General features: G+C 46.8%; 2 protein-coding genes across 2 annotated transcripts in view; both read left to right on the forward strand.

The window, feature by feature from the left end:
• The window catches only part of LOC148596011 (uncharacterized), a 192338-nt gene that overhangs the window by 111736 nt on the left and 65503 nt on the right, over nucleotides 1-15099 (forward strand). The window lies entirely within an intron of this gene.
• On the forward strand, nucleotides 190-14221 carry LOC148596014 (mis18-binding protein 1-like). The gene is made up of 14 exons (XM_088534252.1): nucleotides 190-354; nucleotides 2274-2415; nucleotides 2523-3031; nucleotides 3338-3414; nucleotides 4767-4897; nucleotides 5385-5475; nucleotides 5762-5928; nucleotides 7097-7263; nucleotides 8164-8251; nucleotides 8890-9703; nucleotides 10697-10869; nucleotides 11447-11589; nucleotides 12882-13024; nucleotides 14101-14221. The coding sequence occupies exons 1-14, from the start codon at nucleotides 190-192 to the stop codon at nucleotides 14219-14221; spliced, it is 2931 nt and encodes a 976-aa protein (XP_088390378.1).

Below are 15099 nucleotides of genomic sequence, written 5' to 3' on the forward strand. Positions count from 1 at the left end.
GTCCGCCACGGCGCCCTGCCCTTCAAAGCGATCCCGTTGAGCAGCATCCCCGACGGCACCCTCACGCCGCTCAAGGAGCTCCTGAAGATCCACGCGGCCGCCGAGCCCCAGGGCCGCGCCGCGCGGCCGGCGGCGGTGCCCAGTCGTGTCTTACAGTCCACGCTGCTGCCGGGCGGCGGCGGCGTCGACATGGAGCCGCTGGAGCTCAGCGAGAGTCTCGGCGTTGCCACGGCCCGCTGGCCGCGAGACCCGGCGGCGCTGAAGCGGCGCGCGGCGGAGCCGCCGCACCACGAGTCGCCCGCCAAGCTGGTGCCGCGCGCCTGGGGCCTCGCCCGGCCGCCGCCCGCGGCCCCCGTGCCGCGCACAGGTCGATGTCGCCGCGGCGCGCGGGGGGCGGCGCGGGGGGAACGCGGCGGCCTTGGAGCGGGGACAGCCACCCCCGCCCCCTCATGACCGGAACGAGGGAGGAGGCCTCCGTGGATGGCGGATTTCTGCGCTAAAACGCGTTTGTGCCGCATATTTCCACTTTTTCCTCCCTTTCTTCTCATTGGCGGACTCTCCCCTATGAACTCTTCCTCCTTCCCTCGCTGTGTCTCGTTCCCTGTCTCGGCGTGGATGGGGCAGCCCTCGGTGGCCCCTGTCAAGCCCGCCTAAGGCACAAGGCCGGCTCGGCCTGTCCTGCCGCCAGCCTGGGGAAGGGCAGGGGTGGCGGGAGGCTTCTCCCGGTAAAAGCCTTCCTGGGCAATCCGCTCAGCTCCCTGTGCTTGGAAGTGTTTTCCTGCTTTAGTGACTCCCCCCCAGAGCATTTTTTCAATCCAGACTACTCGGCGTAGGCAGAGCTTAGGAGCTCCTGCACCAAACCTTTAGCAGGTTTGGTGGGGTTAGCAAGCTGTCCCATTTGCCAGCGCTCCTCTTCCTGTGTAACCGCAGGAGCATCGCCCGAGCGCTCCGTGGGCTTTACCAGGGCCATGCCAGGCACAGCTGCCACCGGGGGTGACCCGCTCTGCCCCAAAAGAATGAGCTAGTGTGGAAAATACTGCCTAGCTTTATGGCTGTGTATTATAAAGTTCTCCTCGTTGCAATTCAAGTCCCTTATTACTCTTGCAATCCCTATTGGATATAATTAAAAAGGAGATCAGGCTGTTATTTTCTGTGATAAGTGCAAACTCTTAAACTCTTATATACTTCTTAACCCTGGCTTTCCAAGTGGCACACTTCTGCTTGCATTGTTGTCCCTCAAATTGATAATGACTTTTCAACTGAACTCTTAGTCCTGTTGAGGGCTTGGTATTGCTGTAGTATTGGTCTCTATCCCTTGGTATTGGTCCATATCCCTTCTGCACATTCCCTTAGTCCCCTCTGGGTCAGGTTACGGCCCTGCCATGTGTATATCTCTCTGATTCTGGGGACACATTTTTTACGTGTGGCAAAGCAACATCTGGTTTGCAGGGAGAAGGGAAAGGCCTTATTGCTAAGGAAAATATATGGGAACAAATTCATAGAATCATAGAATGCTCAAGGTTGGAAGGGCCCTCTCGAGCTCATCTAGTCCAACCCCCTGCACACGCAGGGTCACCTAGAGCACGTGGCACAGGACTGCGTCCAAGAGGGTTTGGAAGATCTCCAGAGAAGGAGACTCCACAACCTCTCTGGGCAGCCTGTTCCAGTGCTCTGGCACCCTCACTGGAAATAAATTTTTCCTCAAGTTTCTGTGGAACTTTTGGTGTTTCAGTTTCCGGCCGTTTCCTCTAGTTCTGTCGGTGGCCACCAGTGCAAAGAGGCCAGCCCCATCCTCCTCACTGCCTCCCTTGAGGTACTTCTAGACACTGCTCAGGTGCCCTCTCAGCCTTCTCTTCTCCAGCTGAACAGGCCCAGCTCCCTCAGCCTCTCCTCATAGGGCAGATGTTCCAGGCCCCTGATCATCCTTGTAGCCCTGTGCTGGCCTCTCTCCAGCAGCTCCACATCCCTCTTGTCCTGTGGAGCCCAGAACTGGACACAACACTCCAGATGTAGCCTCACCAGGGCTGAGCAGAGGGGCGGGATCCCCTCCCTCGAGCTGCTGGAGACGTTCTTCTTAACACACCCCAGGATCCCATTGGCCTTCTTGGCCATGAGGGCAACTGCTGCCTCATGATCAACTAGTTGTCCACCATGATGCCCAGGTCCTTCTCTGCAGAGCTGAATTGTTGTAAAATGCAACCTAGCATCTTATGAAGTATGTGTTTTGCTTTTTTTTCTTCTCCTGTGTGAAAATGTTCTTCCCAAATCCAAAGGATTTTTTTTCTTCCTCAGAATTGCCTTGCACCCAGATTCCTCAGAAGAGACCCATGAATTTGTTAGCTGTAGACCGTCGTGTACTAGAACCTCCTCAGAAGTTCTTCCTGCGTATGAAACGGAAACTGCAGCAGCAGAAAGGTGGGTGATACTGCTCTTAATAACATTTCTGAAGCTTCCTTGAGGTCAGGGCTTCTGCCGTGGCTTGTGTGCTGTGGCAGACAAAGGATTTTTGTTTTTATGTGCAGATCCAATACTTTCTAACTCAGTCAAGGAGAATATTCCTCTCTCCACAGCTGCAGAAAAGCCATCAGACAAACCTGCTTTTACTGAGCAGCTCCACAAAGCTCCTACAGACTATGTGACCACTGGTAAGGACAATCAGGATAACCTCTTCATGGAATCACTTGATGCTGATGATGAATTGTCTCAGAATACAGTGACTAATACTGTGAATAGAAATTCCCCGCCTTCTGAAAGTGGGGATCTGCTAGAAGGATGGTATGGGCATGGAGAAACAAAACATAGTAACTTTCTTCAAGAAAGAAGACAATTGCGACCAAGTAATGGGCAACCTGCTCGTGGAGTAGAAAAGGCACTGGAGACTAATTCTCAGAAACCCCCGCAGTGCTTATGTAGCATTATGCTCTCTTCTCCCGAAGTCTACATACCAAGGAAGGAGAAACCAAGAGAAGACTCCAAGGCCTCTTCGGATAAACGTCATACAGATAAAACATCTGGCAATGGAAGTAAAGAGGTGGGAGAACTTAATACTCTAGGGGGTTTGGCTATCCCAAAGCTTCCTGTGGGCTGCTCATAGCTCTCAGTTCTGGGGGACTTGGTTTTGTTTTTCTGCTGTTGGTTTTGACTTGCTAGAAGTCAACGTTAAATTACTGAAAGCACTTTTATAATTTATGACTTCAGTTGTTCATTAGCTTCTAGCTTGATTGTTTCTCCATAAATGTTTAATAGTCACTTTTAATTTCTCTGACTTGGAACATTTTGCCTGAAAACATTTTCAATCTAATTCTTTAAAAATGATATGTCTTTATTTTTATCACAGCGAAAAGTTTGCCTAACCAGCTGGAGAATCAAAGTGATCAGTGATAACACTGCAATATGTGTTGAAGGAAAGCGAACGTAAGTGTCATGTGTGGGGTGTTGCTTTTTATTTGTTTGGGGGTTTTGTTGTGTGTGTTTGGTTTTATTTTGTTGGTTTTTTTGACACTTAAATGCATAGCTTTTAGTTATATAGCTTTTATAGCTTAGATTCTGAACAGTTTAGCATGTCCATCTCATAGAATATCTGTGGTTCTGAAACTTGTATTTCCTGAAGTATCTTGGTAGCCACTGGGAGCCATTTCACCAGGTCGGAGGGCTACCTGAGCCAGGGCTGTCACAGTTCTGCTGCCCCTGGCCCCAGGGACACGGTCTTTGGGTCATGTCCTCGCTCTTCTGCAGCAGTGACATCTCTCAGACTTGGCTCTTCTTTAAGCTGACTCCCACCTGCAGATGGATGACTGACTGCTGCCGCCTGTGTGGGCCTGCCCCGCTGCTTGTGGTGGCAGCAGAACTCACAGCCCCCTGCTAAGCCCTGGCAGTAGCTGATCCAGCTGAGCAGAACTTCTTTTTGGTTAAGGTTTTGATCAGGCTGTTTTCCTGATCTTGTAGCTATTTGAATGCCAGTGCCAAAGCAAAGGAGAGGATGGTGGCTCTGCATGGGCCTGTCCCTTCTGGCAACAGCTTGCACTAAGGTTCTCAACGATGCTGTGAAAATGTAGCCTAGGAGAAGCATATTCTGCTCTTTGCCTGCTGCTACAGATAGCCACTTATCTGCTTAAGAGGTAACCCAGAACCTCACTCAACAGTAGTGCTACTACTTAAAGGAAGTAGTTTGGTACTCCTACTGAGACCAAGACATTTCAAGAGACCGTCTATCCTGTACATGGCACTTTCCAAACAACTGTTACCTTCCTTTTACTGCTAGCAACATGTCTTCATTTTGCTGCTGCGTATCTGCTATTTGCTAATATGTACTATGCCTGATCTGCTTTCTAGACTCTCCGAATGGAGTTGGGTTAATATTTTGTGAAGTTTTGGTCTTTGATACTGTTCTGTACCTTAAGTTGTTGTAAAAGTGTATTTAGAAAGAATTATATTGTTTTATATTTTAATATTTGGATCTCTTTTCCTTCTCAGAGAAGTCTCCTAACTATTTTTTAACAATTCTACTGTTTTCTATTTTCAATTCTACTATTTTCACTTCTGTTCTAATGCCCATTCCAGGAAAAGGGAAGATTCATTTGGCTTTGAACACCGAGGTGGGGCAGCATTTCTGTAGCACTTTCAAGGCCTTATGCTTCGTTTCCTTGCCTGTATCACTCAAACTGCATAACACTGCTGGTCCAATATGGAATTTTAATGTTGTAATTTTTTCTTCTTTTATGACAAGCATTTTATTTCTTTCTTTTCATGTTATCCCTGTTTATTAGAGGTATGAAAGATCGGCTCTGGCATAGCACTGCAATTGTAGAACGTATAGCAGACAACCAAGTTAAAACACTATCTGGCAGTATCTACTTATTGCAAGGAAAGATAGATTCTGCTTCAATGAGAAAAGAAGGTAAGGCACTTGCTGCTACTATTACACTGCAAACTGGGTACAGCCTAAATAAATGTAGAGATGCATGTGGGGAGAAGCCTGTTTTCTTAGAGAACTGAGTCTCACCACCTCATATGTAAAACCTGAGGAATGAGGCTTGATGGATGTTTCCACTGGAGTATGAGCTTAGTGCTTGGGAGCAGACAAAACCAATCTGGGTACTGGGAATGAATATAAAAGGAACACACTTTTCCTCACTTAAATGTGCTGTAGAGCCCTCTTGCAGGGGTCACTGCTCCCAGTTAAGTGTCCTGGGCCAGCAGCGATCCCACAAGCTGCTGTGGGTGCGCACCCATGCGCTTCCCTGCGGGACCAGGGCTATGTGACACCCCGATACCCGTGGGAGTGCTACAGGCCAAACAGCTGGCTCAGGAAGGCCAGTGCTCAAGTGGTGCTGTTCTTCCTTCTCTGTTGCAACTGTTAATGCTGCTCTTTTTATTTTGAACAGGTTTCCCGTATCGATTCATCAAAAGATTTATGTATGGCTTTTCCAAGAAGTGGAAGGAATATGTTGAGGATTTACTTGAGACAATACGACGGTAACTTCAGAGATTTAGTTTCATTGTGATGCTCTCTTTAGCATTAGTTAAATTATACTCCACTTTAAGTATGTGATACTAGAAGGGAATAAAGGTCTTAGGTGTGTGTGACACCTGTGTTCAGGCAAGTCCTGCTCAGTGCTTGGGAGGACACTCGTGTAGGGGTCTGTTGTGTCTGTGGATGCAGTGGTTTTGCTGGGATGAGGACAAGGCTTTGAATGCACAAGAGCTGCTGACATGTTAAAAGAATGAGATGTTTACTTTTTTTTTTCCACTAAATCACTAGGAAAGAACATAGGCAAACTAATGATGAGGATGAAAATGAAGAGACTGAAAATGACTTGATGAATACAAACGTGCGGAAAAATGCAGAAGATTCAGCAGGAGCCCGAAAGAAATCTCCAACTAGAGACACAACTTATGAAGTATTACCGAAGAACGATAAAACCAGTTGTGAGTATTTATATTTCTTTGAAAATTAAAAACTGGTGTTTCTCTTCATCTGCTTTTTCTGGCAAAAGATATGTATCATGGTTCATCTCTGTTGTTCCCATCTTGTTAATTAGTTGTATGGAAGTGGTAACAAACCACTAGCTTTAGCTTTGATTTGTTAAGTTGTTCACTTAGTGCTCTTGATCACTGCAGTCTGACTTGATAATTGCTTATTTCCTAGTTTGCTGACGGACAGTATCTGCAAAAACAGTTTTGTGGCTCTTCTGAGGAATAACCCTGGGAAAGGAGCAGAGTCTGGCTTGCCCTGTTGCAGGGGAAAGGCCGTGGCTTCCAAGGCATTTGCTCTGCGGGCAGAGTTGACTGCAGCTCTGTGCTGGGGGAGCTCTCCCAGGCTGCCCCTTTTTGGCAGAGGGGCTTTTAACACTGACTTGGCCCTTGAGCTGGTTTGTTTTGCAGCTTCTCAGCCTCACTGACCCATAGTGGGTAGGAAGTAAGAGTGAGCATTGGCGGATGAGCCCAACAGCGTATGGGAAATTCCTTAACTAGTTCTAGTTTTATAATTTAGTTTTATAATTTCCAAAGGAAGTTATAAAGCTCTAACCTAACGATCAAGAGGCTTTTTCCTTGCCTTGCAAGGGCAAGCCTGGCTTTTCTTTAAGGACACAGATTACTTTTGTTTTTAGCTTTGACTTCTTTTTAATATCTTGTCATAGGCTCCAACAGGCCTCTGTTCAAAATTGAAAGTATCGGTTAATAGTCTAATCTAATATTCCTGGTAATACTAAGAAAAGCTGCTTTCCTCATTTCTGTGAGGATTTGTGTGATAATTTTTCACATCACTTTGTTTTCCTGTATGATTTTTAGATTATTCCTAGCCTTCTAAATCATCTGAAAATTGAAGCTTCATGAAGTATAAATTTCATTGTTGTGAAAATTATTCAGTCATTAAACTATGCTTATTTCTAACCTGAACACTTTTAAAACAACAATATTAATTTGTGCTAAGGTTTCTGTTTCCGTGCAGACAGGCAGACAGTACAAATGAACTTTCCTCATTCACATGTTATTCCTATGCTTGGGAAGCCTGCAAAGAGATGGACTGTCAGTACAATGTTTGGGGCAAAATTATATTTCTTATTGCCCCCCCACCTTTTTTTTTCCCCTCTAGATACAACACCAAAGCACAATCGTCTATCAAATGACCAGAACCAAATTTATACTCGCAGTGGTTGTCTTGTTAAACCACCATTAAGTTTCTGGTGTGGACAACGTGAATTTGTTGATCAGAATCTGAATGTTACTGTAGAAGCAGGTGGAGTAGATTATTTGAGTATGGTAAGATTACTTTGTCTTTTTACCTGGTGGTTTAAATGTGTAATTTTTTTTTCTTGAAATGTTGATTTAAAACAAAACAAAACCCTAGGTTTCAGTTCTTTATAAGTGCTTAAAGAAGCAGGAATGCAAAACATTTTTTTTTTTTTTTAAAAAAACCTTAATCTTTTCAGTTACTTTCTGAAAGATGGGATTAGTAGAAACTACTTGTGGAAAAATGAGGCTTTTGGAAAGTGAGTATATCAAACAAGAAGCTGCATGTAGGTACTGATGGGGGCCCTGCAGATAACCAAGCAGGGTATCTCGGTTCTATTAAAATGCTTATTCCTGCTGTCATTTAATCACATGAGGGATGCCAGTGCTGTGGGTGACTTTCCCGAACCATTCTCACTCCTCACCTTTCTGCATACATCTTCATTCATTAGGACTAAGTATTTTCTCACTTGTGGAAACTGTCTCTGCTCTCATCTGTCTCAATCACTCCTGACCTATGGTGGCACTTTAGGCTAGTCTGATAACACTCTTGATACTGAACAGAGGAAAGCAGCATTATTTGGGGTGGCTGTGCATGGAGCTGTTGTCTCGAAGATTAGCTGGCCCTTTTGGAGTGGGGAGTGCGCTAACGCTTCAGTGTTAGCGAAGATTTATGTCTGGCTTATCACCAACTCATGCCTCTAAACCTTGAGACTTTAACCTGCTTTTTTGTATAAAAGGGAGCCTGGCTAACCTGCTTTGGGTCGCATGCGTATGACTAAGCATCATTGTTGATCAAATACTAAATAGTAGATACTGGGCTATGGAGGTGACTTTTAAATCTCTCCACTCTGTAAATATTTGGCTTTTATCAGTACGCTTGCTATGTAATCTCTAGCAGGAGTTTAGATTTACTGTTTTATTTTGAAGTCGTATAGTAGTGAACAACCCCAAAGCAAGAAGAAAAAAAGAATGGAATCAGTGAAGACAAGGGAAGAAACAAAAAGCCAACATAAAGGTAAAAAACCTTGTAGTTTTACATGTTATTGACAGGATTTGGTGTGATTATGAATTTGGTGTTGGTGCGGTATGGTGGTGTCCTGTTAGTATTAAAAAGAGTAAATAACTATTTAATGGTCACTTGATTTTTCCTATAAGTAATTCCTAAAAAATCCCTTTATTGACGTAATAGGAATGAGCAGATTTTCTTCCCAAAAATGGGAGTGAAAAGACCTTTTTGGCTTCCCCGGTGTCGTGGTCGCCACGCAGGACGACTCTCGGCGGGTGCTGCCCCGGGTGGGCGCAGAGCCCCGGTCTCGGTGCACAGCAGCGCGTGCCCGAGGGCAGGCACAGGCCTTTGCCGACCCCTCCGCGAGGGCTGGGAAGGAGGCCGAGAGCCCAGGGAGCTCCGCTGGGCGCTGGTGTTGCTCGCGCTCGGTTGGCCTGTGTTAGACACCCCTGGCAGCAGAAATGAGTTTGGAGGTGCTCAGGGGCTGGATCTTTGAAGTGGGCTGCCAGGTTAGCCCCGCTGCCCTTCCCTGGCACAGGAGGGGGCAGCGCTGAATGTGGCTTAATGTCAAGCATCACTGATGTGCCAGAGAGCACAGGAGTGACTTACGTGACTGTATTTGGTAATACTGATGTACTCTCTTCCAGGGAAAAACCATGAAAAAAGAGAAAGCTCCGAAACAGAGCCCAAGTCTGCTGGGAGCAAGGGGACCAGGCACTATGTTTCAGATAATGAAAGTGATAGTGCAGCTGCTACTAATAAAGCAAAACTTTGTGTTAAGTTGACTCCCTTAAATATTGAAGGACAAAACTACCAAAAACATAATAGCCAAACTACAAGAATGAGGAAGGAAGGGAAAGGGAGAGAATGTGTGGAATTGGACACACATAAGCAGTCCTGTGTGTACTTTCTAAGGTCAGTTAAACAACTTCAAGACAAGAATTCAGCAAAAGAATCCTCAAGAGAAGATGAGGAAGAGGAATCCAGCGAAGACGTCCCGCTGTCAGTCAAAAGGGTAACCAAGCCCCTGTTGTCCCGGGAGACTCGGCACTCCCGACCCCCGTGCGACCCGCGGCAGTCCCGGGATGCCAACAAGGCCCCAAGTGAGCGCGGGGCAGCGCGCAGCGAGGCCTCCTCGAAGCTGCTGCCAGGGCAAACGCCTTCCATGGGCTCCGGCAGCGCTCGCTCCTCCAGGACACTGAGGCCGAGGAGCAGAACCAACCCTCCCCTCTACGTGTTTGGCTCCAAAAGTGAGCTCGAAACGAGCAAGGAGCGACTCAAAGTGAAAGGAAGGAAATCAAAAGTATCTGTGAGAAAAAGGAACTGCGCAGCTGCCAACACTGGCAAATCTTCAGCAGCAAAATCAAGAGAAGCAAAGACAGAAAAGGTCCAGAAGTCTCTTGAGCTTTTCGCAGGGAGCACTGATGATTGGACCAAAAAGGAATTACAGAAGCTATACAGGCAAGTAGTTACCTTCTTGTTATGGCACACTTCCTATGGACATCAGCAAGGAAAATATACTTGAATCTTAAATTTAGGCTATCCTTCAGAATTCTGCTTTACATTGTGAAATGTGGAAGATTTTTCGCTTTTTTAAAGGCTTACTTTTTTAACTCCTTTCTTTAAAACAAACAAACAAAAAAAAACCCCCACAAATTTAGAAAAATAGTGAAGTAAAGGAAACAGTAGCTACGTTTTGTGAGCTGTTATGTGAGCCTCAGGAACCTTCATCTGGGTAAAGAGGAACACTACAAAAACCCAGAAATCCCTGGATCACTACTTCCCTACCTGTTTTTTTTACATGTTTTTTTATTTCCTTCTATGAAAGGAATAGACATTCCTATAAGTAAAACTGAAAAAAGCATGAGAAAGTGAATGATATGCTAAAAATACTGAGAGCAAAAGGCAGAGCTAGTAAGGTAGTAAGATGTTAGGGAAAGTGTAGTCAAAAATTAAACACGTAGGATGTTGTTCAGGTTTCATAAAGGGGCCCCAAACCCAGGAATGTTGAACTACTGTACTCTGGCAGTACTTAAACCAGCTCCTGGGCAGTATTTAATGCAGGCATTAACAACAGTACACTGTATGCGTTTGGGTTTTTTGAACCTGAAAGGTTGTGAGCTTGTGTCTCACTGAAAATACTGTAACTGCTGCAAACAAGGAAGAAATTTCTCTTGAAACTGAGGCACTAGCATGACTTGTCAAGGTGAATCTTTGCACCTTACAAAGTGTCCAGATGCAGAGCCAGGACAGTCTGCGTGGGGTGTTCCCCCCGCCGCCTGTCAGGGTGATGCAACTCAGATGCTCCGCCAGTACAGTCTGCGTGGGGTGTCCCCCTGCTGCCTGTCAGGGTGGTGTGACCCGGGTGCTCTGCCAGGACAGTCTGTGCGGGGTGTTCCCCCCACTGCCTGTCAGGGTGGCATGGTGCAGGCCACGGGTGTTGTTCCCTCACAGGGCCATGGCAGCATTTCCCAAGCACAAGAGTCGCTTCTGGCTGGAGGTGGCCCTGGCCGTGGGCTCGCGCTCAGCCGAGGAATGTCGCCGCAAGTATGTGGAGCAGCAGCAGGCAAAGGGCACCCGGAGACGCACCGCAAAGGCCACGGCTTTGCGGAAAACAGAGGAGAAAGGTACGTACTTCACTGGTAACTTTAAATCAGAGTGTTCTCTGTCCAGAAGAGATGACCTACGTTGCCCAGTCCTTGGGCTTTAAGGACAGAGAAGGGCACTGTGGCATCTTGTCCATCCCGTGTAACAGCAGCTGCGGGGCTTGCGGCGCAGGTGCTGACGTCCCTTCTGCCCTGCAGGTAGCTCTGGGCCAGGTGAGATCCTGCCCGGGCTGTGTGCGTGGCTGCAGCCCTCGTGCCAGCAGCACTGCAGCAAAGCTCTGTCCAGCGCGCTTCCACCTCCCCCGGCTTCCTTCACACCCAGGTGCATGAATAATTCTGTTGAAATGCTAACAAAATTGGTGATGGTCGATATTTGCAAAGGCTGTGGGAGGCTCTAGCATAACCTTTTAATTAAAACATATTGCAGAAATTTCCTTCTGAAGGCATAAATTTATATAGATTCAGATGTGCCATAAGAAACCTCCAATGGGACAGGATTTTGTTTCTCTAACACAGAATACAATTGATTAAATTGTTACTCTTTTTAAATCCTAAAAACTAATGTCTCTGAGCAAATACCACACTTTGATTAATGTAGATAAGAAAGAGCCAGTTATGGTAACTGCTAAAGTGGGAACCTTCAAGAGAAAGCAGCAGATGAGGGACTTCCTGGAGCACATGCCAAAGGACAACCACGACGACATCTTCACTGCGACGCCCTTCCAGAACAGAAGAGTCAAGGTAAATCTGGGGAAGCAGCGTACGTAGGCGCCTGCCTGCCCGCTGGTTCGGCGCCGTTCCCGCGCTGAAGAGCCTCGCGTTCTGCTGAGCACCAAGCAGCACTGCTCATGTTGGTGACGCCGGAGCGTGGCCTGGTGTCCTCCGAGCGCGGGGGAGGCCTGGGGACACTCCACGGCCCCGGCTGCCTCTGGGGCTGCTCTCTGCAGCCACGCTGCTGCCCGAAGGGGCTCTAACAGGGTGCCAGGTAAAGGAGAGTTGCCCCTGCTGCTGGTGGGGAGAGGGGAGGTTTCCTCAGGAGTGCTGCTGCCCTCTTGCCCCTGCCTTGCAAATTGCTTATTTACCTGCTCTCCTGGTTCATGGGCTGGAAAAGCCTTTTGCCCAGAGCTGCCTGCACTTTTTATTTTGGCCTGCACCCAGAACTGCAGTGCTACTTTAATAGCACTAACTTGATCCCTTTCTGTAAACTCCAGGGTCCCCATAACCATTATGTGCAGTTTGGCTGCTAAAGAATTGATGCATCTGTGTCTAAGATGCCCTGATTTTGCAGCGGAATCTTCCAGGAGACTCCTCTTCCGCTGGAATGCGGCATCCAATACTGTGTCCCAGCCCCCGGGTTCAAATTCCTTTTGCCCAGCTCGATCTCTGCAAAACCAGCTGGGCTCCTCCTGGAGCACCTGCTGAGCGTGCCCTGCGCTTGCCACCTGCTCAGCCTTGGTGGCCGCCAGGCCCCGTGTCCCAGTTGTCACCCTGTGTGTCTGGTCACGCACTTCGCTTCTGCTCTTTGAGTCTTTTCAGTTCTTCTGTATCTTCTCGGAGTGAAAGGGCCAGAAGTTCACTGGGCAATACTGAAATCTCCCTGATCAGCAATGGTCAGCTCCAAGGTTGTAACTTTCATCTGAAGTTATTTTCTGAATGTGTACTAGCACCAGAAAGTCAGCAAAGAGCTGGGCATCTACAAGAAGAGAAGGAAGAAGGCGGCAGAGGCCTCCTCCTGCTGCCATATGAGGTCCTCGAGTATGTGCCTCCTGAGCACTGTGTGCAGTTGTGGTTCCCATGTCCCTGAGGAGTCAGAAAAAGGTGACGGAGGTCACAGCGGGAACGGAGCACCTCCCTCCTGAGAAGAGGTCTGGGGCTCCTTGTCTTGGAAAAGAGGAAGCTGGGGAAGAGGGATAGAGCCAAGGTGCTCGGAGCCCTAGGCCTTGTCGCTGCGGGCAGAGGCAGAGCTGCAGGAAGCTTCCCGAGGAGCTTTTTGCTGAACACAAGTTACTGACTGTGCTAATGTGGCTTTACAGCTGCCGCTGTTCGCGGGGAGCCAAGACGACACCAACTTCGCGCTCACGGACAACCCCGTGACGCCATCGTCGGTCCTGTTCCCGCTGCAGCAGACGCCGCAGCGCGAGCACATCAGCCCGGGGATGCTGGGGCCCATCAACAGGCCAAGGCCAGCGGGCTGCTCCTGTGCGAGCACAGCCAGGAGCTGCCTCCTCCTGCCGCTCTTCTTGCTTGCCTCTCTTTCTCTCCCATGTTCATTCTACTGACAGTTACTGGCTTCAAAGTTCCTGTTCTCTTCTGACTAGCAGAACTAAAATTACTGGGCATGCAGGTTTAACTTACGCACTCGAGCTGTCCTGCTGATCAGCCTTGACCTGGGAAACGGAGAGCTAAATCCATAATTTAAGAAGAGATGGACTGAAGTTTATTTGGATCAGAGAAGTGAAGGTGCTAAAGTCAAAGTCCATATCTTCTTCCTAATTTAGAGTGGTGATGCAGGAGGTAGTAGGAATGAATTCTAAATAAAAAAATAAACATGGCATTTGGAAGATTTTAATTTGGCTGTTTTTTATGTCTGAAATCTGGTCAAGCTAGAAATAGTACAAATAGGCTAGCATTTCCTTCCTCACTTTCTGAGTTTTTTTGCCTCTTTGTAGAAGGTAGAAGCAAGTTACTAATTTTCCTCCAGGCTCAAAGCATTGTAAATACTGCAGTGGCTTAAGTATTTGTTTAGAGAAAATTCTTCCATTCAACTGTGTTCAGTCTGAGCTACTAAATGAACTAGGGACTTCCCCCCAAAATTCTCAACTAAACATCCTTTTACACTGAGGATGGTGATTTAGGCTTTGAACTTGGCAGATGTTTCTTTGCTCACTTTCTGTATTAAATGTGCTGAGCCCTGTTGCTTCAGACTTTGCTGAAAAGCTTGATTCTTCCACACTGGGGTTGGGGGGGAAAGTCATTTTATCCAGTCTGCAAGGAAGTAACATCTTTGGTAAGGACAAATTCTCTCACACCTAGATCACATGTTTGAATTCTTGATACAACAGATCACTTCTATATTGAGGTATTTTCCCCAAAAGATTATTATACTTGTTAATTGAGCATCAGTGGTTCTTAATGACCATGCTCATGTTCTTCCTGAATTAGAGCCGAGTGAATAATAGCTGCAACTTTATCAAGCAGCTTCACTCCCCCAGGCACTCTGGCCATGCCAAATACCTTGTTTTTTGTTTGCAGGAATGACTGTGACAGGCACGTGTTCCAAATGCAGAACATGTATGGCAAGAAAAGCACCTGGGACAACATCAGGAAGAAATCGGTAACGTCGCTGGGCTTCACCTCTGGCTACGTCCTGTAGCAGGCAACGTTTTGCTGAACAGTGGGCAAAAAGCACTGGGGTAACAGCCGTATTCAAGAGATGCTCTTGACTAAAAATTTTTCTCCAAAACCTGTGTATTTTAGAGAAAAATCTTACTAGACAAGAGCTAATTGCAGATATGGTTAAGTACAAAAGCAGTTATAAACTTGGCGGGGGGGAGGGTGGGAAAAGACAAATTTGATGTTTAGCTGCATCAAGCTACTGTTATGCACTCCTGTACCTTCAGAGAGGAAGCAAAATTCCCCCTTATACCACCTAGTCCATGACTGATGCATTTATCCATTTAATATCTTGGATTTAGAAAGTCTTATGCTTTTTGAGGTATTTCCCAAAACTACTCTATTTTTTAACTAAACACTAAGTTTTATGTAAAAAGCTGAGATCTAAAAGTAGGAAAATTGGCCAGTGCTTCTAGATCAGTACAATTTTCTATATTCACTGAATACAGAAATATATTCTATGAATACAGAAAACATTCTATATTCACTGAAAATGCAGTAGAGCAACAGGATACTTCCAGTCTGTTGCAGTACCAAGTCTTTGCCTGTTGTTTCCTCCTCCTGTCTTGTTGTTTTGACATTCACACAGTGTTGCAGCTGTTCAACAGCCTTCCTTTCCTTTTGCTCGGGCAGGAGCTGTACTTGCTACACCAACTTCACGCAGAACCACCAAGTTCACTTTTGATAAAAGTAAGCACTTGTTTCCTCCCTTCAGTTCTGGCTTATTCCCCGGTTGATGCACTTCCTCCCCACCCAGATCTCTGGTTCTGCCATTGATTTGTCTGGTTGCACATATCCCCAAATATTAAACTAGACACAGTCTTAAATTTTTCAGCAGTCTTGGGTTGTCTTTAGCAT

This window comes from Tinamus guttatus, unplaced genomic scaffold (genome assembly GCF_059628265.1).
Source record: "Tinamus guttatus ecotype Peru unplaced genomic scaffold, ASM5962826v1 Tinamus_guttatus_pri_ptg000035l, whole genome shotgun sequence".
NCBI classification, from domain to species: Eukaryota; Metazoa; Chordata; class Aves; order Tinamiformes; family Tinamidae; genus Tinamus; species Tinamus guttatus.

Excerpts from the sequence above, each read along its gene's own strand:
- LOC148596014 (XM_088534252.1), top strand. The coding sequence starts at position 190 with ATGGAGCCGCTGGAGCTCAGCGAGAGTCTCGGCGTTGCCACGGCCCGC. Across the intron at positions 10,870-11,446 it reads GCGGAAAACAGAGGAGAAAG|ATAAGAAAGAGCCAGTTATG; the intron begins GTACGTACTTCA and ends TGATTAATGTAG. Across the intron at positions 11,590-12,881 it reads TCCAGAACAGAAGAGTCAAG|CTGCCGCTGTTCGCGGGGAG; the intron begins GTAAATCTGGGG and ends GTGGCTTTACAG.